The following is a 21,762-nucleotide window of genomic DNA, read 5'->3' on the forward strand; positions in this document are numbered from 1 at the left end:
CGCTATGGCAAACTTACCTTAGCGTCCATCACCGGATCGTCAAAAAATCCTTCTGGAAGAAGAGCTGGATTCGTATCCTTTACTTTATCTCTATCTTTTTCTTCCTCTTCTGTATGTCGCACATCCATAGTATTAACTGCGGAATCTCTATCTTTGCTCTCCAAATTTTGCGTTGGAACAGGTGCGCCGTTAACTTGCTTTGAATTATCGTCAAAAAAATCTGCCGGTAAACTTGACTTGGCCTGTACTACTGGCTGGTTAGAGTTTTTCAATATTCCTTTTATCTTTTTACTCGCGGAAGTATCTTGAGATGGAGAATGAGGTCTTTTAAACGTTTGAACATTAGGCGTCTTTACAGCGCTTTCTGTTTCCAGTTTAGTCTTTTTTGCTAACGCGACATTATCCTTGTGCACCTTGGAATTCAAGTGAACAGGCCAAACTGTTTCATTCCGTACAACTGTCTTGCATAAAATGCACATAAGCTGTCCTGAATCTGTATACGTGTTTATCGGTTAAGGATGCCTCGAAGCAATAACCAGCAATAAACAATACAATTTATAACAATAAAATAAGTAACATATGTCAATGCGTTTCGCTTTATAATTGTATTACTTTAATTTTATCGATCATATATGTTCATACATGTTAAAGTGCTATGACGCGCTAGAGTCAGGTTTTGAAAATTCAGTAAATAAAATGCAAAATAATATCTTTTACAAGAGCATTGTACAATAGGAATTTCTAACAATGCATTTTTGTCAATTTTTTAATATAATATGTCAATATGATCAGTTTGAAGTGTAAGAAACGTACGTTAACCTCAAATTGCGCTACAGGATTATAAAAAGGATATTTTGCCAACGGCGAGTCGATCTTCTTAACAGTACCGAGTTTCTTCTTGTGTTCACTCATCGCCTTACGCAGATCGTCCTGCGTCAGTTTCCTTTTTAAGGACATTTTCACTCTATTAAATCACCACGCGCAACGCGAGACACAACGAATAACTTATAGGTTATGTTTTGATTCCGTTTCGTGTCACTTATCACTATCGGTCACTATAACTGTAGTCCCTTGACTAAAAAGTATTACAAATATTCAATCCGATATATTCAATTATTCTTACATAGTTTTCTTTATTCGCGAATATTAATAAAATAACTTTAAACGATCGATGTTTATCAACCAACAATAAGTAAATAGAGTGACCAAACGGATAACATTTTTTCAAAATTATTAATAAAATTAAGATTGCATGAAAAAATGGAACGTAGCAAAATTTTTAACAATTTTCCATCGAAGCTGATTTGTAAATTTTTGTATTGTATAAATCAATACGTAGTCAATGCAACAATAATGCGCTATGCTAACACATGAATTATTTTAGAACTTGGCGTGATTACATATATGCTTATATTCTCGTGGCAGAAAAATCATATTTGTTTATGAAATTTTTTTTCTGTATGTCTTATGCATTTCGAAATTATGTTGTAGAGTCGGATTCTACAATTTGACTTTTTTTATCTTTCTCAAAAAATTGTAATAAATAAAAATATGAACTTGTGACCAGTTTCGCTTTGTTTGCCAATTAATAAAATTTGTATATTAATCTTTTTCAAAAAATTGTTTTAATAACGCATTGAGTACAGCTAACTCAAATATCACAATAATTGCATAATTATAAAATATAATCTTATACAATCATTATTAGGATTGAGAGAGCAACCCCCCCCCTCTCTCTCTCTCACTCTATTGAATCTCCTCTTATTCTCTAGATAGTCGAATTTATCGAAAATATGTTTTGCAAAGTGTCTGCTACAAATTTTGTCAGCAGAAATATAATAGAATAACAAATTGACTGTAGGAACCGAGCAGAATCTGTCATGTCATAAACATTTAAATAATACATTCCATTGTTAGATTATGTCAGCAGATCCTGCTGGCAGAATACGAGATTAATGCAGACGTGCGATTGGTGCCAATATTATGCCGCGACATTCTGCTCGAATGGGAATCGGATAGCAAACTGCTAGCATACACGTACTTACTAACACTTTGTTTACTGGGATATTGCAATGGCACGTGAGTAGAATTTGTAACGGTAAGAAGAGATCAGCAGTTTTTAGAGAAGGACAGCTACTTCATCTTCATAATAGAAGGATATTCAGAATTGACTATAGAGAGGGAGAAGCTCTATCATAACGTGATTCTGGATTTAACGTGTGTGTGTGAAAATTACAAATCCATCGTTCACGTCTACTCTCAGAGAGGTCTCCGTGGTGTCCACGTCACCCTTAATTGTAAATTGAAATTCTACGGAATTTAATTAGCTGTCGCGCACTGCAGTTGCAAACATTTGAATCGCGATGCACGTATATTCGAAATTTGAATCGAAACAACGAACAAAGAACAAACTGTATTCTGGCACGATATATATGTAGGTTTCGGATCTTAGGACTGACGCGCGTTTAGTTCGGCCACAATCAAAAGCTTGCGTGCATGTAAGAAGAATTACGCGAATTATCGCTGTCATAGTTCGATCTGGCCATCGATCCCGTCTGATTAAAATTTATGTAGCCTGATGAGAGCCTTAAAACGAATCTTTCGTATTTTAGTCGTGGCCGCGAAGAGAGGAAGCGTGCTTGAATATCGAACAAGCGTCGCTTAGCGACATTTATATACATATTACGCGTCACTCGATATTTCGTGCGGAGGAAGCGAGAACTGAAGTTGTTGGAAACAGTTTCGGGGTACTGTAGATATTCAAATCTAGGCGCATTCGAACATTTATATACATCTCTCTGTCTTGTATCTCTTTATGCCGCTTGGCTTGCGCATTGCGACAGCAGCCTGCGGTATAAATTTTTATATTAATTCTTCACATATCGTGAATATTATATCGATACTTAATAATTTTCGAGTTGAATTATCATTGCCAATTACACTGTTAAATTCGTAATGTCAAATTACATGTCAATTTGAGTTATTTTTATAACCATTCCTATCGCCAGCGCTCCTACTCAAATGTGTATATCGTTATATAAATTCAAACTACAATAATATTAATTCAACTAAACCAATGAAGTTAAAGTAATACTGTGTGTTTGTGTTAAAATAATAATGGTGGTTAAAAATAACAGAACGCTATTTAACTCAAGATATTAGTTTAAATTTAATCCTTTAATATATTTAACAGTGTGTGTAACGTTTCCCGCGCACGATCGAATTAACGTGTCGCGCCGGATGTGCGTATAATTCAAACGTTCTTTTCGCGCGTATAATTCAAGATACGTTTTCTGAAGAGTACAAATAATTCGACGAACGTAAATAATCATTTCTCGATCACATAACGCTCGTTCGAACGGGGTGCGTGCCACCTAACGTATCTCTGAGTGACGGAAAGAGTGTCCTTGCATAAAGGTGGTAAAGAGAGCGATTATCGGGTAGAGCCGGGAACAATCGAACGTCGTCGGAACGTCGCGTCGCGTCGCGTCGCGTCGCGTCGGCAGGTGCACGAGGGGGTTGTTTGCGCAGGGCGGGGCGCGCGCGCCGCGGCCGACGGCGCACGGCGCACGGGTGCGAGAGCGAGAGAGCTTACGAGCGGGTGACGTCACGAGGCGGCCGGCGGACCAATCCGGGGCGGGCGTTCCACTCCCTGCCAGCCAGTCGGTTTTCCGGCTGCTAGACCAGGCGGACGCCATATTGCTCGTGGCCGAGTGGTGGCGGCGGCCGCCTGTGTACCGTGTGTGTTTATATCGCGTCGCTTACGCGGTTTCCGCACGTTTTCGCACCGTGGTCCGTCGACGTCGACGCCCGCGGAGCGGATTCCCGTCGCTGGCGTGACGTTTACACCGCGTGCCGGGTGCGCGCGTCCGCGCGTTACGCGCCGCGCGCGAAACGGAGTGGCCCGTTCCGGTTGAATTCGCATTCGACAACAAAACAGTGCGCGGCGGCGGCGGCGGCGTCCGGTCGTGTTTCGCGGATCCCCTATATACCCGGATTTTCGAGCGGCGTTCCCCGGCCCCGGCCCGTGCGAAGGGAAGTGACAGACCCGTCGGACCGCGGCGCGGCGGGCAGTCGCGTTGTCGTTGTCGTCCGTGCCGCTCTCTCGCCCGTTTTCCGCGGTGCCTCGCGTTTTTTCAGTCTCTCCGTCTCTCTCTTTCCCCCGTCGCTCCGTATTGGACCGTTCCGGAGCACCGACAGCTCCGCACTCCGCGCCTGGAGTCGCCTGTGTTTCTCGCCGCTCGTCTCGTCTCGTCTCGTCAACCCCCTGCGAGGACCACCACCTGGGAAGGATGCCAGTGCGTAAACAAGGTGGTAAGCTCGTACATGTCTTACGAACGTCAATTGTCGGCTCGTCGATTCGCAGCGAAATTGCCGGAATCGCGGCGCGCGGGAGGGGCGGGCGGCTGCGGCTCGCGCGGGTCACTCGGTCAACCGTCGTTCGGGTTGACGGATCGCGTGCATCCCCCGCTTCTTCGCCGCTTCCTCCCTTCTCGCGCGACCACGGTGTTTTTACGTCGAATTCGCGTTCACCTTGCGATTTGCGAGTGAGAGACAGGAGTAACGTGCGTTAACGGGAGGGTGGGAGGGGGGGGGAGGACGGTCAGGTGTTCAGGTCGCCGATCATCGCTCCGGAGCTGCGCGCCACCCCTCGCGACCTTGAATTCGCGCACCGCGCCGATCGACGACGACGGTTCGGGAAGTGCGACGTGTTTTGACGCGAGCGTGCCCTTCGCTCGACCGGTCCCGATAATCGCGCGAGACTCGCGTTACGCGGGGGCATTGGCCACGTGTAACTCGCGACCCTTTTTCGGCGCGGAACGAGGGCTTTTAAAGAGGATAGCTCGCTCGCGCGATCTCCCGTAATCCTGCCTCGTTTATCCCCTCCCGCGTGCAAGCGTAGAAATTCCAACGATGTGGAAAACGTTTCGCATATTTCCCGTTTTCGATCGCATGCGCGAAAAGTATATATAAACGCGTTTTTCGAGTCTGCGAAATTTTTACGGAAGTTGTGCGAAATCGAATCGCGAACTACGCGTCGCGCAACCGGAATTTGCTGTTGCATCTCCCGTGATTCGAGTGAAAAGGATGTTGGTAGTTTTTTTGAAAGCGTTTCTCTCGCAGAATAATATATAATAATATATATAGAAATATACCGATACACTGTTAAATTCGTAGCGTCAAATTATACATATTCAATTTGTGAGCAGTCATTTTTAATCGTACTTATAAGTCACCACTGCTCCTACTCAATACAATGTCGTTAATTTGAAACTGAAACAATGTTAATTTAATCGATGGAGTTAAAATAATAAATTTCGACACACATGGTAGTTAAATAACAAAATGTTATTTAATTCAAGGTATTAGTTTAAATTTTAGCCTTTAATATTTAACAGTGTATTGTGCAAAGATACTCGGATTTATTATGTTATTTAATCTTGGTAGCTTCTTTTATTTTGTGAGGAAATAAAAATACAAAATTACAATATATTTATTGATATTAACATTTACAATAATGTAAGTATATAAATATTGATATGCAATAATTCAATGTATTATGTTGACAATATTCTTAATTTATCTATTACTTATTACGAGAATATTACGCGATGGTAAAAAAAAGGCAAGCATAGCAATCAAAATAGAAATAAATCTCTTAATAAATGCAATCGCGCTTCGATCGATCTTAGATTCAACTTAATTTTTATCTTCGAGATTACGCGACTTTTATAAAAGTTAGTTGCATTGTGTGGTTTTGCGGCAAATATTCGGATTAGAAATTTATTTCTGTCTTATCATCTTTTCTGTATTGAATTAAGAGATTCTGTGAGTAAGTGAAAATTTATATCAATAGTTGCACACAATCGCATTTCACGCGCTAAATATAAGCCTGTCAATCTTGGACTTAGCTCAATTTTCTTAGGCGAGCTGGTATGCGGAAAGCTATAATCGCATTATTCTCACGCGCCGTTCGATTCTCGTGCGTGAATCATAGGGGTGATATCGGGAAAAGCCTCGATATTGCGAACTCGTCTCTTCGACGAGATCCCGATTCTCATCGATGTCGGCCAGTTGGCTGGCGGCGTGTTGCAATAATCGCGCCGTCATCGTCGCGGGATATAAGATATATAAGCTGTCGTTTCGTTGCTTGAACGGGGGCCAAGAAAACGCAATAATTTCGGCACTAGGCGAGGCTCCCTCGCGCCCGCGGTAATGCCGACGTGTAACTCTCACGGCCATGGGCTCGGTCATCACCAGGCGGTGCCGACAATTCTGTTCTCGAAATTGCATCGCGCTGCATCGCGCTCTCTCGGTCGCCTCCTCTCGCTTTTGCGACGACGGCGACGACGGCGTATTTTAGCGGGCGATCTTTAGAACGCTAAAACCTTGCTCCATAATATCGCGGGAAAGATTTTCAGAGTTCTCGTCGACATTATAGCGCTCGCTTTATTACGCGCGACTAGCCGTGAGATATAACGTTAATTACGGCGTCTCGTTATACGTACAGATCCTTATTTTGTGCGCTCGATATTCGCACGAGAATATACGATTAGGTGTAATTTTATATGCGATCTTGACATTTTAATGAAACGATTCGTTGCCGACACACCGAAACGATATATAAACACGCTTAAAATGTATAATATTTATTTCGCTTATTCTTAGCGGAAAAATTAAGTTGAAGGATTTTGTGAGCTATATATACGGCGAGAAGGCGGCGATACTTATTAGATTTCCCTCTTTCGTTTCTTGCAAAATTACTGAAGCGCCGCTACTAAAGCGTTGTTTTGCTCGAGTCGAAAGGAGGCCATCCTATTTTTGCAGAAATTTCAAGCTTAATGTCCAGACGTAATTCACTTTGGCCATTTAATTAGAATCGCGTATACTCGACGATGTATGGGTGTTTACTTAAAAGCGCGTTTCGCGTGTAAAGTTTAAGTGGAATTTAAATCTGATGTCGTTTGGTTTAAATTTAACTTCTCGCTTAAATTGCGTGAGCGACGACGATCGCGGGGCCATGAAAGTCGCCGCAATATATTTAACGTCGATTCAATGTTTAATTATCGTCGGGGTGGGAAGAAAAGAGGGATCGATCGTACTAGAATGGGACGGGTTTCTTTAGATAGAAGTTATAGATCTCTCTCTCTCTCTCTCTCTTTCTCTCTCTCTTTCGGGGAGAAGTCGGAAGCGAAACTTGAGACTTCGCGCGGAAGCTCGCCGCGCCGAAAATGAAGAGATCGCTTTTAATAACTTTAAGATTTGTCCTTGCCAAATCCTGCGCGGTAAATTTCCCGCCGTTAAACCAATTAGCAAGACGAATGTGGTGGTATTTCGTATTTCGAAGAGCGTTCGCCGAGCTGCGGGGAGCGTATTACGTAGGTTGTCTTCGTTGACGGATAAGAAAGGCGTAAATAACTAAAGCGCCCGGGGTTCCTTGGATAGCGTGTAGTTTATGACGTCGCGTGGAGTTGTGCGGTTCTGAGGTTAATCCCTGGACGCCACGTGTTTCGCGAGCGTGGTGATGCAGCAGCGCGCGTCAAATCATCTCGCGCGAACAATCGATATTTCATGGGGCTCTGTGTGGGTCTCTCGCCGTTTTTCACGGCGTCTCTATATACGAGCGTGTGTGGATCGTGTCGCGCTCGAGTTTACAAATTTCCGCGAAACGTTGCTCGCGCGACGCGATCGCATTTCGAGAGTACATCGTGTATATAGAGGAATAGCGATTGTATGCGGCAGCAGACGTGCTGCGAGAAAACGAGGTGGAGGTAAAGATAACGTATTGATTCCCTTTTCAGCTATGAACTTTTGTATATATGTAGGCCAACGGCGGGCGGACGTATCCAGAAGGGCATTCGGGCGTAAACAGCGTTAACGCTAAAATAGACACATTTATTGTCGGAGCGATCGTGTAACTTCGACAAGTCGCACAGATATTTTTCTTTTGCCTTTTTTTTTTTATAAAAGACTTTCACCGGAGCAGGAAAAGCGCGGAGGGACTCTCATATAGCGTCATCGTATAGCGTCGCCTCTCTGTAATGACTTTCAAGTAAAATATTTATAATCCGTGAAGTAATTTTTTTGTTATATTTATCTACGCAAACCGTTGTTTTGAGAATACGTATTGTTCTCGCGCGCAAAAGCATCTCGTCTGAAATTATATATCGTTCTTACTTTCATTAGTCACGGTCGGCGAGTCGTTTTATTAGAATTTCTATTTTGTATACGTTCGGTTACTTGCTGGGTCAAACGTTGCGTCGTGGCGCGCTTCTAATTTGTAAGACGAGACACACCGGCAAGGTCGTAGCGACGATGCGATGGTTTTCAATTTCTGCGGTGTATGCGTTTTTGCAGACGAAGACGTAGAGAGATAGAAGCACGGGGAGTCGTGGATGGTTTATGACTCGGTAGCTCGCTTAGCCTGACAACCTGTGGGCTTTATATATTTACTCGTATGTACGTACCGCACTGTGTGCAAGCATTCACGTATAGTATATGACTACGCGTGATCTTTCACCCCCTTATCGACTAATTGGACAGCGTATGTTGTTTCAAGCCAGCTGTTATACAATATTTCATCTCACCATACATATATCTACATATAAAAATAAAAAAGTCATATTATCGAATTGTAAAATTCAGTCGTACATGAATCACCATGTTATTAATTAATTACTTATGTTAAAATCGCCGTTCGCTTTGGAATAAAATCGATTATAGACACGGAGTCAGTTAGATTTAATGAAAAACCAAGATTATTATTTTTAGAATCTGAATATTGAAGAAAATTATAATATTATTGTATAAAAAGTGTATGTACTCTTCCCGTGATAAAATATAAATATCGCGTTCGATAAATTTGCGAAATGAGGTCGGAGAGCGACTTGGAGCGGAATCAAATTCGAATTCGATTGATGTCTGAAATATCGGGAAATATCGCGGAGACCGTGGGCGTTCTATATGCGCGACCCTTTGTTCTTACACAATGTATTACTTTACCTTCGTATATATATATATATATATATATATATATATATATATATATATGCGCAACGGCAGATACACACTCTCGCGTTATGATAGAAGACGCGGCAATGAAGGACGAAAGAGGAGATGACGTGCCTGATAATGAGAGCAATGAATGGGAAGTGGGGCGAGAGCGTATATGTATGCGTTGCTCTTCCCAAAGCAGAGATGTGTTATTGTGTTCGCCGTGTTTTACAGTAGCTTAGATATTTACCTATAGCATTCTACGTATGGGTGTGGATGGCGTGTGGGTGTTTCGACGGCCCGGTTCGTCTAGTTATTGCCCGTCGTACTTTACTGCACGATCTCGTGTCCGGGAAAAAGTTTATTACCTTCGGCTTGAACATTTTCGTGCGGAGTCTTCAGACTGCGCGATGCTTAGTCGAGCTGCTTTCGATGCAGCTGTTTGCTACGATAATGTTCCCGCGAAGCGTAATAAATATTATTGCACAGTAAAATGATACACATATCATTTTACATTTAATGGTGAATCTGTTTTAAAATTTATGTACTCTAAAAACTTCTGATGATTCTAAATTTCGTCACTGTTATCCCGCAAAAGGATTTATATTTGCGATTAGGATTTATATTTGCGATTAATTGTAGTCATCGATTGCACGTGAATTAAATTTCACGGATCAGGCATTTGATATTTTGATATATTTTTCGAAAAAGCTATCAGGTACATACATGGCGAGATTAATTGTCCGAGGATATAACATTCTGAAAACATTGTTTCGGAAGTAAGAACATTGTCAGCGGCAGAGCAGAATAAATTTATTCTTGACGCTACTGAATAACAATAAGACGCAGACTCGCTGGATGGCAACGGGAGAGATCTTATTAACTGTGTATATGTGAATCATTAATATTTGTAGGAGTTTGCGGATTTTCCTGCAATGCTTCCAACAATGATGCTCGGGTTTCTGTATTTTCATCATACGACGGTAGCATAATTCGGCGAGCTTCATAATAAAGCACTACTGCAAAGCCCTGTTGTCGCAAACAACAGCAGCTTATACCGTCTATAGGTTGGCACTCGTTATATTCAGCCCGACGACACCCGTCACTATTGTTCTCAGCGACATCGTCGATCGGGAGTGGCATGTTGGCTCTATTCTTAACCCGTCGAAGAAAATAGACATTTCAGTAAGATTTCTAGCAGGCGATAAATTAAACACGTGTCTCGTTATACCCTCGTTAACATCTGATACTTCATCCATCCGTAAATCACTGTCACTAAAGGAGTCGCGCGAAATTCTGCGATTGAAACGAATTTTGTGAATGTTTGCGATCATTTTGTAATTTTTCGTTTTTGCGAAATTTATAATACGACATATTAGACCCAAATCTTCTTAAAACCCAAACCGACCGATAGTCGATGGCTCTAATTCTCGGATACGAATCCATCGAGGCTGAAGTTGTCGCGGTTCGCTGCGTTGGAACGAATTTCGATCGTTCTCAATTAAAATCCAATTAAGAAGTTTTCGTAATGGGTGATGCATGGAATAATTTGCGGCGTTGAAATAAACGCGAACGCTATACGTACGTCAGGCAATAAGTGTATTGGGATCGGATTTCATTCTAGATACCTCGATTCTGAACAGCTTTAGGTATACACCTATTTGCAGGTGCACTTGTATATCGGCGCTTGCTTGTGCAAGTTTCGCCGAAACAATTCTCGCCGGTGCTTCCTGCGCGCGAAGTTCGTAGATATTTTATCGCATTGGTTTCTACCGTCAGGCCATCGTGCATCGGGGTTAACCGACCTCGTTAATGTTCGTTCAAGCCAGCAAGTATGCGTTGTTCCGCCTTTCATAATTTCCTATCCCTTTCCAGTTTGCTTTCTGCGCGTTTGGTTCGCTCGCGGTATTAATCTCCGGCGGATGCGACGCGATTAAGTGTGCGCAGCTGCGATTTTGTTCCGACTTCAGATTTGTGCCGTAAATCGAGTTTATAAGTATGTAACCAATTAACTCGATAATTTAGTATGATATAAGGTAAATATACCAATGCTGGGATACTTAAGACCTATATCTGGACACCTTTATCATTTCAGTTTTTAAATAAGTATAACGCGAATTAAAATCAAAGATAAAAATATAATACAAGAAAAATATTTTTATCTTTGATTCTTTGATTTTAATTTGCATTATAATTTATTTAAGGACTAAAATGAAAAAAATGTCCAGATATAGGTACGTGTCCAGACATTTGCATTGGTACATTTACCTTATACTGACTTGAAGAATAGATATATGAGAAAATCGAAAAGTATAGCGCGATATCGAAAACATGGATATGTATAGGATTGCAATGGGGTGTTTCTCTATTCTCTATATCTATTATTATAATAGTTATAATGAGCTGTAAAACACGCAGTTGTACGCTACAAACGAGATCTGATGTTTTGTAGTGAGGCTGAAGGAAAACTTTTAACGAACACTTTAAGAAAAACGTTTAACGAATAGAGAGAATTTTGATTTATCGATCAGATTGGCATTTTACTCTGTGAACAAAAGTTAACTCGAATAGTAATGACTTGTGTACTCGGGTACGCGATGACGAATTATATATACTGTCGTGCGGAATTTGATAAAGCAGTAGACTACCCTGAAAGAAAAGTGCTTACAAAGTCGACGCATGTGAAAAGGTCGACAAACTAGACGCGAAGTTGAAAGGCACCGTCGTAGTCCACTGAGTGTTGGGCGGAAGGGTTTTTCGTGTCCCGACATTATCGGATGGAGCTTGGCAAAACTCCCCTTGATCGAACTGCAAAATGACTGAAGAAAGAGGTCGGGTGATCGAAAATGCGGGCTCTCTGAGGTTTTGCGAGCAAGTGGGTCGATGCTCTTGCGTATTCTGGTGCATCCCGGAAGTGGATTAACCAGCAGCAGTAGAATGTGTGAGAACGATCATTGAGTGGTTATTAGGCGGAGTCACAAATAAGCCTGGAATCTTCTCTTATTCGATTTGCATTTTTTGGATAAGTTATATTTATTTTTTTTTCAACATATATGGAATCTCATATGGAACATATTTAGAAAAATAATAGCTTTAAATTGTCTTTTATACAAAACGCGCCAAGAATAAGTGTCTTTTATTTTAAGCTGGTCGTAATGCATTCGAGGCTTATCGAGATCGCTGTTGGAAACGCATTCTGAACATTTCCTTGAGGCAAATTCTGAATGGCGAACGTGTATTATGGATGGAGCGTTGTGCGAGAATTCGATCATTAATGGATGGTGCATTTGCGGAGGGGATTCGTATCGATTAATATCAAGGCGAAGGGTACGGCAAAATCAATAGAATTATTCGTGTCGCAAGCATTACTCGCGATATGTCCCGATGGCGAATCTAATTATGCACGTGGGGGGAATAATGCGCACGCCTGGTACGTGCGCGCGAACTCGTACGGTTTTCGTGGCGAACGATTAGCAACGGCATACGGGCATAGCGCGCAACGGGATAATTCTCCATTTTGCTTCGACATCGGTACATATTGCTATTAGCCTCATTATTTGCTCGTACGTACCACAATACGCGCTTATAATTAAAGCGCGTGGACATTCTAAACGTGCGGCAAATTATTTTGTTTCGCCTCGTGAATTATGCTTGTTTACGTCACACATCATTCGTGTATTATTAATTTGATCAATAGGAATACCAGTTCGGTTCTATTATACTTGTTACAGTGGACCTTCCTATACCACGTCGCGTTGTTCATTCGGTCAGTCGCATATCGCTCCGTTATTGGCTTCCACTACCGCTACCGGGTTATAATGGTTTCGATACATTTGGCACGGAACACTAGTCGTGGCTGCCAATTAGTATCGATAGTCCACGTCTCGGAACCGTAATCCACTGAGCGGTGCTACGTACGCCACGTGGTGTACATACATTCGCGTATCGATCGCACCACTCATTTGTTACATTCGTTACACATATCACAATGTTGCTATACTAAATCTCACACAACCGCGACATTTCACTTTCGTAAGCTGTCGACAATCTATTCGCGTCAGAATTCAAAATAGAATTTCATTTATAATCTTATATGCCAATATAAAAAGCATTTAAAGATTCAGAATATACACATATAAGTCTTACATAAGATATGTATGTACATATTAAGATTCGCATATGTATATATAGTGTATAAAATTATCAATGGACGTGCATCCTAAATTTAACGCAAATTATATTACGGACTTAATGTTACTACATTTTTTTCCCTTAAATCGTCTAGTTTATTACGTATTCTTATAAGAGAAATATTATTTTTTCAGTAATTTTCTTGTAAATATATTATGATTAAATGGAGCAACGTTTTAATAAAGTTTGGATTATTAACGTATTTAAATAATATATATTTGAGATATTTCAGAATTGTTATTAGATGTTGTTAAAGAGATGTACTTTAATTTAACTTTTCTAATGGAATAGATGCGTTTGCAATTCTAATATTGATAGGAGTACATGTGAAAACTTTCTCATCTACACGTGCTAGTAAAGTCATACAATCCTAGTGCAGACGTCGATTTCCGTTTCACCCATCGCACACATCGGCCCGACATCGCGGGACGTCATTAAAGTCACATACTCACATACAAGCACATATACATACAAGTCTATACACACACACAAGCAGATCCTTCTAATGTAGGACGCAGCCGGCAAGGCTAAATTTAGGATAAGATGCAGCAGTCGAATCTCGAAGCGTGCCCACGCTTGTCGCTAGCGGGACCGTCGAAGCGATTTTTTTCGTTTCACGAATACCTCATCCTCAGTCGCGAAAACCCTTTGATCTGCCTGCAGAGATTCGGTTCGACGAGCGCGAAGAGAGGAGCGACTCATCTTTGTCAACATCCGCGGCGCGGAGAATCGGCGGGATTCGCATTCACGTAATCTTCGCGTGTCACGTGTCGTCAAACGCCACGTGTTATAAGCACGACAAATAAATACGAGTCGGCTGGGCGGACCGCCAGGATTATTGTTAATTTTGAAAATGTATATATACACTCCATACGTGTATATATGCCGCGGCAACATTGCGTGAATTTTGAATTAAAAATGGCGGCGGAAAATGATGATTTGCTACAGCTCATGCGCGGAAAATCATGGAAATTGCGACGCGATTGATCGTGCAAATTTAGTGATTGTTGTGACAACAATATATTAAATATTTTTGCTAGTTTTTTTTTTAAGAGGACAATTTTTTAATCAACTCCCGTCTCAATCACAGAGTAGTTAGTGAATTTTTCTTGAATTTATTGAAGAAAGAGCTATTTATTAGCTAACGTGACGCTCATTGACGATGACGCTTTTATACACACGTGTATATAACTTTACATACACATATAATGGTATCTTGTGCTGATATTCTTTTCGGAGTGATCTGTCAAGCCAAATGTTTATTCCGTCACGGTCGATGACCTCGATCATTTCTGTCAAGTGTCAAGCTTGAGCCTTATAGAGTAACTTTTTCGCACAATTGTAAATTTTTTAACAGTTTAAAAGTTTAGGTAGTTAAAACAGCACTCTATATCTTGATTTTAGGCGATGTAACGTAACATTTTTTGATAATAAACTATGAACTGATTCGCTATTATACGAGATTTAAAAACGCGTATTATATATAAGTCAGTGTGTGATATTTGCGATATGTGGGCGCCGGTGATATCTGTCGTGTGGGCCATCATGTATATGATGCAACGAAAAGTAATGTCGGAAAATCTAGGCCAGGAGTCATCGAGGAATTTGAAAGGTAAATTATTCTAAGTTGTATGTTCTATTGTTTTGAATTTGGTTCTTCAATCGATTTGCGCTTCCTTCTCGATCATAACACAAATAGAGACATAAGAAAATTCCATTAATTGCAATTATGATATTATGGCGAAATAAACGAAATAAAATAAAGGGAAAAATTACACAGCTGATTCGATGATGCAAAAAAATTTTTGTATAAATTTAATTTAATATTTCTGAATTTATCATTTTCATGTGGATTGACTTATTATTGCGCAATACTATTTAATGTGTGCCGACGACGGTCTGATTGATAATCAGTCGTAACCAAGCAAATAATTGTAAAATCGTATACGTGCTTGGTCAGCGAAGTCGAAACGCTTCTTCTGTGGTGATAATGAAATAGTCATGTGTCTTGTGTGGAACTCATTGACCGTTTCGCAACGGAGATTTACGAGATTCCACAATACGCAGAATTCGGCTGCAGTGCTATAGCATGCGGACGTCGCGACTTCTGTCTCGATTTCTATGCCTGAATACAATCTGCGTGATTTAGATGCAAGGTTACGTTAGGCTTGGTGGAATTCGTTACGATACGGGACGTGCCATTTCGAATGTCGAATTAGCGGATTAATTGGAGAACAGCTGACCGTAGGAATGCGTTTATTGTTTCGTACCTTCGATACGGTATTGCAGGTTGGAAATTTGCCTTTTATTAGCGGTTTTTTAATCAGAAATATTGAGGCAAATAATCAGATTTTTCGGAAAGGAAATTATGTATGTAACTATTGTCTGAAACTTGTTAATATTTCGCAGTTACCTTCGAGTTTAATTTTCTATTATTTTACTCGTTGGTCGAAACGAATCTAAGTCAGTGTTACGTAAATTAACATTTGGCAGTACTTCAGACCAGTTAGCCTAGTGCACGGTTTCGTCGAAGGTCGAGAAATTTCCGTACAATAGATTCAACAGTTTTAGAATTAAGCGGAATTCTCGTTTTTAAATTTATTTCTGGTTTCTTAGTTTTAAAGTTTTAATAGTTTTGTGTTCAAGTTTCCATAAAAATGATTGGACATTATTAACATTTTATTTCATTTCTTCTATAGTGTAATACAATTTTTCAAAGCAATTTTACAGCGATAAAAGAATCTCATTGATAAAATACTTTTTATCTGCGATATATTTTACATTAACGTAGCGAGAATGAATTCGGCAATGCAGACATTTTTCTAGTTTAAGAAATTATGAATTAATTATGTCATGTTAGAAGATTTTTTTAATCGCTTATCGCTCGGTATTAAGACTTGCATTAATTTGCATTAATTACTTGTATTAATTACTTGCAACAAATTACATAATTTTTCAAGTTTTATACAAGTTGCTCGGATATTTTAAAAGACTTACCATTCTCGGAATGGAAATCAGGAAAACCAGAAGCAGATGAAGTTTAGGTAATGAAGGTGGAAGGTACGAGCGACGTAACCTTCGTTAATTGAATAACGCTGCGCTCGCGCATCTAGAAAAGTATCCTAGACATGCCACCTCTACCGTTCTCTCTCTTATCCCCTTGCTCATCTTCATTGCCTTCCCATTTCCCATCCTCGTTCTGCGCGCTTCTCTTCCGTTTCCTTCGTCTTACGTTCGTAACGTAACGAGACGACAAACCGCCATCCGGTACGTCTGGTTAACGGAATACGAATGAGCTCTACTGTCGAGGGATAATCTTCATATCCCGCCATCAAGTCGATTTGCGGTTTGAATATGGACTGGCGAAATATGGTAGAACGTTAATTAAGAGCGGCGAATCGTGTTTATCCACATCCCGTATATTATCCCAGATATATGTCTTCGAATTTGCATAACTGAGCGGCATTATTATCAACTTTTGCTTAGCGCAAGTTATCGTGGGCGAATGAGAGGTTTGTTAGCCACGCGATTTTAGGCGATAGAATTTCGCTACAAGTTTGGCATCAGTATGTGCCGGGTCAGACGACGCTCAACGTTTCGTGCGCTTGCAAGTCCACGAAAGACAGGCCGAACAGCTGACGCCTTCGTGTGCTGTCCGTCTCGTCTCGGCTACCTTGTCGTCTGTCTCCGAAATTCGCTGTGGGGGTTACCCAGGCATGACGTAGATGCACGCTATTCTGGTCGGTTCGTGACGTCGTCCTCGGGACATCCAGAAATAAACCCGAGTGGCGAGCTGCTGGCTTCTCAGTCTTTTTGTCTTTCAGCTACTTATCTTCTAGCTGTCTTTTCTCTTATCTCGAATGAGAGAGGAGAGAGAAGTAGGAAAGAGAGAGAGAGAGAGATGTGATTACTGTGTGACGGGCAAGCACGTCGACGATCTGAGGAAAATTCCGATTTTACGTCAATGATGTAACCGTAAAAAGTTTCGAAAGGCGCTTACGGAAAATCATCGAAATTAGATCGAAAAGCTTACAGTTCTTTACTTTTTCAAAATTACATCTTTTCCGAGCAGCAAGGTTCATTGATGCACACTCGCCTCGCGAAAATTCCTTCCGGATTGATCAATAGGAAATCGTGAGGGAACGTAAAGATTTTATAATGATTTCGACCGCCACGCTATAGAAAGATTTCTCCGGATCTTGCTTCACGACGTTTTCAAGGTCTTTTATTCCCGCTGTCGTAAAATCGCATTATGCTCCCCAATAGCGGACGGGCGTTACCGATCGATTTACCCGATTGAGAAAAAGGGGGAAAAAGTTCGCTGTAGCGCGATAAATCTTGGTCGTCTATTTTCTCCCAGATACTCTCGTAGTCGTTTTTTTCATATTTTCGCGGTTAGTAGTTCGAGATCCAATCGAGCGTTCTCACTCTTCCTTTCGTTTTATTTATCACGATAAAAATTCCTTGTTCTTTTTTTTTTGTAACTTTGAGATGGTAGATCTTTGATCGTTTGATTCTGTTTAGCGTAAGATAATAATGCGATCCAACAATATCCACAGCAGGAAAATTAGATTAAAAAGTAGATTAAAGTAATTTTCGATACCCCTAACGTCGCTAAAAGTATTAGAGATACGCGAGGCAAAAAGTTTCCTTCGGGCGACTGTTTGATCCAAAGTGTTGAATCTGAAGGACGTTACGGTTACGGGTGCAAATAAGAAAAATTTAATTAGCTCACTGCTATTCCGCGCGGGGTGCTTTTCTCTTCGCTCGGATAATGAAGCAACGCAGGCGGCCAGCTGGCCACTTGCGGACGCTGGAAGAACGCGCGGCACGGGTAGAACCGGAAAATGGTAGAAGAACGGTGGTCGTTGGTACACGCTACGATTTTGCTTTATTTTCATTTTCCCTCAAAGCGGATCTCGCTCCGGCGAACGATGGACGCTTTTTCGCGGCCGGCTGCATTAAACCGGCTCCTTTTTTCTCTTCTCTTTGCCTTTCTTTCGCTATGGTCCCACCCTTTCCTGTCCCTGTTCTCCGTCTCTCCTTTTATCGCGTTTTACGTTCTCTCTTATCTCTCTGGTACCAGACATAAATATATTTCCGCGCACGGCAAACGGTGCCTTTAAACTTTGCGACCTGCACTCCGCGCGCTTATTCTTCATAGGCTCGAACTTCTCGTCGAAAAAATGAAATGTAATCTTTCACATGTTACATGTTTGCAATAATCATATGCATTACAATGACCGTCTCCGAAACTCCGAAACTGAAAATAGTAGTCATGAGCGAATTTAACATAAACTTATTTTCTTTCTAATTTTATAATGCGGGAGAATTACGCGTAAATCGCGTATCGAAAATATTTAACTCAAAAATGATTTGACCGAATATTCAAATATTATGAGTTTTAATGTTATTTTTTTATTGAAATAAAATAAGAGATAAAACGAAAATTTGCATACATATATTATTGAATGTATTTTTGTGGAATGTGTTAGATTAATTAGATATTTGTTTGTTATTTTTTGTCTTTTAAAGTAACAAGAAGAAAATTTGAACTTTATAATCAACTAATCAAATTGTTGATCAATTTTTGGGCAATATTTTCTGTTGATATATAAATATCATATTTTCTGGAACAGTTCTAAAAGTAGTTGTTTGTAAAATAACGGCTGAAATAATAACGATTTAGAACGATTTATTTGATGGTAGCAGGACGCTTTTGATGGCATCTCATCATCATGGATTGCGCAGCTTACGCGGTCGTAATCAGCTTGTAAAGAGCGTTCAGTTTGATCCCTCTTACTTTGAGATTGAATGTTTTGCACATAAATATCTCTTGTGGTGAATAATAGCTGCAATACATTTTTAGAACTTATTTCATATAAGAAATGTGTGTTTTTTATTATATCTTTTTCTAACTCAATCAAGTATGAAGTTTTTTTTTATCACTTATATCTTAATTAATCTTTTTTTTATTGTTCAACATTTTGTTCTTCTACTTTTCACATTTATCATCCTCTTTCTTAATAAGATGTAAATGACTAAACTTTCTTATAAAAGTTTTTGTAAGTTCTTGGTCAGAGTACAAGCCCATGATTATACATAATATATATAGAATTATATCTCGAAAATAATGATCGATATTGTAGGTACGCATAATTTTTTATTAATTTAACTTCTTTCTTTTTTTTTCCACCAAACAACATATTTTTTTATTATTTTTGAATATCATACTCTCTGCTTCAAATATAACGCTTTTTATTTGTTCCACTTTTTATATTGGCATACAGAATAGGGTATACAAACGAAGTTTTCAATCAGATATATGCAGTCACGTATTCCTTTTGTTTTCAATATAATCTACTTTGCAAATGGAATAAAAAGATTGGGTAAAGTTTTATAGATTTTTTTAAAGCATTTCTCACTTTGACTTTTTATTTCTCAAGTGTCTTTCAATGCAATGATTGTGTGAAGAATCTTTGTGTTGTCTAGGTATTTTAGTAGAGATAGTTTAGATAGACTTTTATATATAAAATCATAAAAAAATAAACTAGTGGAAAGTTTCTCGAACCCTCTTTCTATGTTTGATTTTTTATGACACAATTTATGTCACTTGACGAATATTTGCTAGGATTTCGAATAGCTGATGGATTGCTTGAATAGAGAAATTGACAACAAATTTTGATTAAAGAAAAACGATACAGAGATTATACGAACAATACAAAAAAGCCTTACAAGTTTAGCAATAATAAATAAGTAATGATGATAAGTAATGAAATCATTTAGCCTTTTATTACATGTATAGTTATAGAATTATATAGTTTTGGAAACTAATTAGTTTGTCATGGAATGTGCAGATAATCTATCGATCTATATATAGAGACTATATATAGATCTGCATTTTACATTAATGTTGGATATGGGTCAAGGCTGAAATAAATCTAACGTGGCATTAATTTTTTTTTAATTATCTTTATGAGTGATTGTAATCATCTCTTTTAATATTGCATATGCATTAAAATTTTTTATTAGGCACTTTGTATGCACAAAGATTGCTCTACGTGATTTTCACAATATTTTAAAAATATATACCCACGTTTTTTTATTATGTAACAGATTGTTCGCATATTTTATCTCTTTCGGCCTTTGGCTTTATAATTACTTCATAAAAGCTTTTCTATGTTATGAAAATATCTATGTCATACAATGTGTGTCGGGAAAAATTATATAGAGTCTTTCGAAGAAGTAAAGATACAAAAGTTAAATTAAAAACAGCTTTTTAAATCTGTAAAATCGATCATCGATTTTTTCTTTTTTTTCTCCGTTATCGCAAAGAAGTTGAGAAAAGAGAAGTCGATTACCTACCACTCGGATAACGTTCCTCTGTGACGTCATCGTTCAATAGGATAACCTGCATAACCTCAGAGAGAGTGTGTAAAAGTGGGTCAGGGATGCAGATCACGGGGTGTCAAGTCAATGCAGCCTGCAATTGCACCGTCATTGTTTATTCCTTCGTTCTTGTTTTGTGGCGACTTTTAAAAGACTTGAAAGATGAAAGTTTCTGTATCTCTTCAACTTCTTTTCTTAACATATATAAAGTCTTACATCTAACAATAATTATTTGCCGTTTAGTCGATATTTCAGAAGAATCATTATACATAATCGGGAAACTGCTAAGATTAAATATAGATATCTATTATTTTATAACGAATAAATAAAAAAAAATGAATTAAATACTACTTTGTAAAAAACCGTCATTTTTATTAGTGCAAAAGGAATATATATATTTATAAACTTATAAAAATAAATGTAAAAAGCCTAAAAACTTTAACTACTTGCATAGCTCAGGATAATTATGTTTAAAAGATCTCGATACAAGTGGCCATTTCTATATATGAAAGGAGTTTACCTTGGAATTTTTCGAAAATCACTGCACACAATTGCAGTTATATATATATATATTAATTTTTAATAATTTAATATTATAATATATTACAGTAATATTATATCTTGTTATATTATTATAAACAGTTTAATTATATTATTATATTATTAACAAATAATTTTAACGGTCATGAATATTAACATGCAAAACACGCATTACAACACGGAAAAAAAAGATTATAGCTATATAACTAACATTTTTTGTAGCGAGAGGTATAATTTAGCAATAGTGGCAAAACTTTAACAAAAGGTTTTCACTGAGTTACCACTGAGTCATGCAACCAACTGAATTGTGTTGGCTCTTTTTTATATTATTTAATTTTATAGATTTATACATACTTTTTAAATTGTGTAATAATAAAAATAAATGTTTTTTCTATAATACAGAATTCAATTTTTTTCATTCTATTAAAAAAGATAGTTATTTCAATAATGTCCCAATGTTATACTGTATAAAAATGTTTTATACATTTTTGAAATTACGATATTTAATTGCGAGACACGTTTCTAAAAAAGAAAAAAATATTTTATTTGTGATTTTTGTTCCAGGTGAGTCTAATCACTTTATCGACGGTCAAGAAGTTCCTGTAACTATGGGCTTCACGCATCGTCCAGCCCGAAAGAATGCAGGTA

At 39.0% G+C, this 21,762-nt stretch overlaps 2 protein-coding genes across 5 annotated transcripts in view; one reads left to right on the top strand and one right to left on the bottom strand.

The window, feature by feature from the left end:
- Positions 1-1,041, bottom strand: part of LOC143900057 (zinc finger protein 830) — a 34,822-nt gene extending 33,781 nt beyond the window's left edge. For 2 of the 4 annotated variants that reach the window (XM_077410979.1, XM_077410978.1), the window contains exons 1-2: positions 854-1,041; positions 18-501 (exon numbers count right to left, since the gene is read on the bottom strand). In XM_077410979.1, the coding sequence (XP_077267105.1) occupies positions 18-501; positions 854-957 (588 nt within the window). In that variant the 5' untranslated portion in view covers positions 958-1,041. The remainder of the gene's footprint in view (positions 1-17; positions 502-853) is intronic. The other 2 variants (XM_077410977.1, XM_077410976.1) reach the window with 1 other exon arrangement.
- Positions 1,042-3,573: 2,532 nt separating this feature from the next.
- Positions 3,574-21,762, top strand: part of LOC143900337 (uncharacterized) — a 148,349-nt gene continuing 130,160 nt past the window's right edge. Inside the window, exons 1-3 of the mRNA XM_077411564.1 lie at positions 3,574-4,314; positions 9,064-9,165; positions 21,679-21,759. Of these exons, the coding sequence (XP_077267690.1) occupies positions 4,293-4,314; positions 9,064-9,165; positions 21,679-21,759 (205 nt within the window). The 5' untranslated portion in view covers positions 3,574-4,292. The remainder of the gene's footprint in view (positions 4,315-9,063; positions 9,166-21,678; positions 21,760-21,762) is intronic.

Source organism: Temnothorax americanus, unplaced genomic scaffold (genome assembly GCF_048541705.1).
Source record: "Temnothorax americanus isolate GAGA-0224 unplaced genomic scaffold, ASM4854170v1 Scaffold3, whole genome shotgun sequence".
Taxonomy (NCBI): Eukaryota; Metazoa; Arthropoda; class Insecta; order Hymenoptera; family Formicidae; genus Temnothorax; species Temnothorax americanus.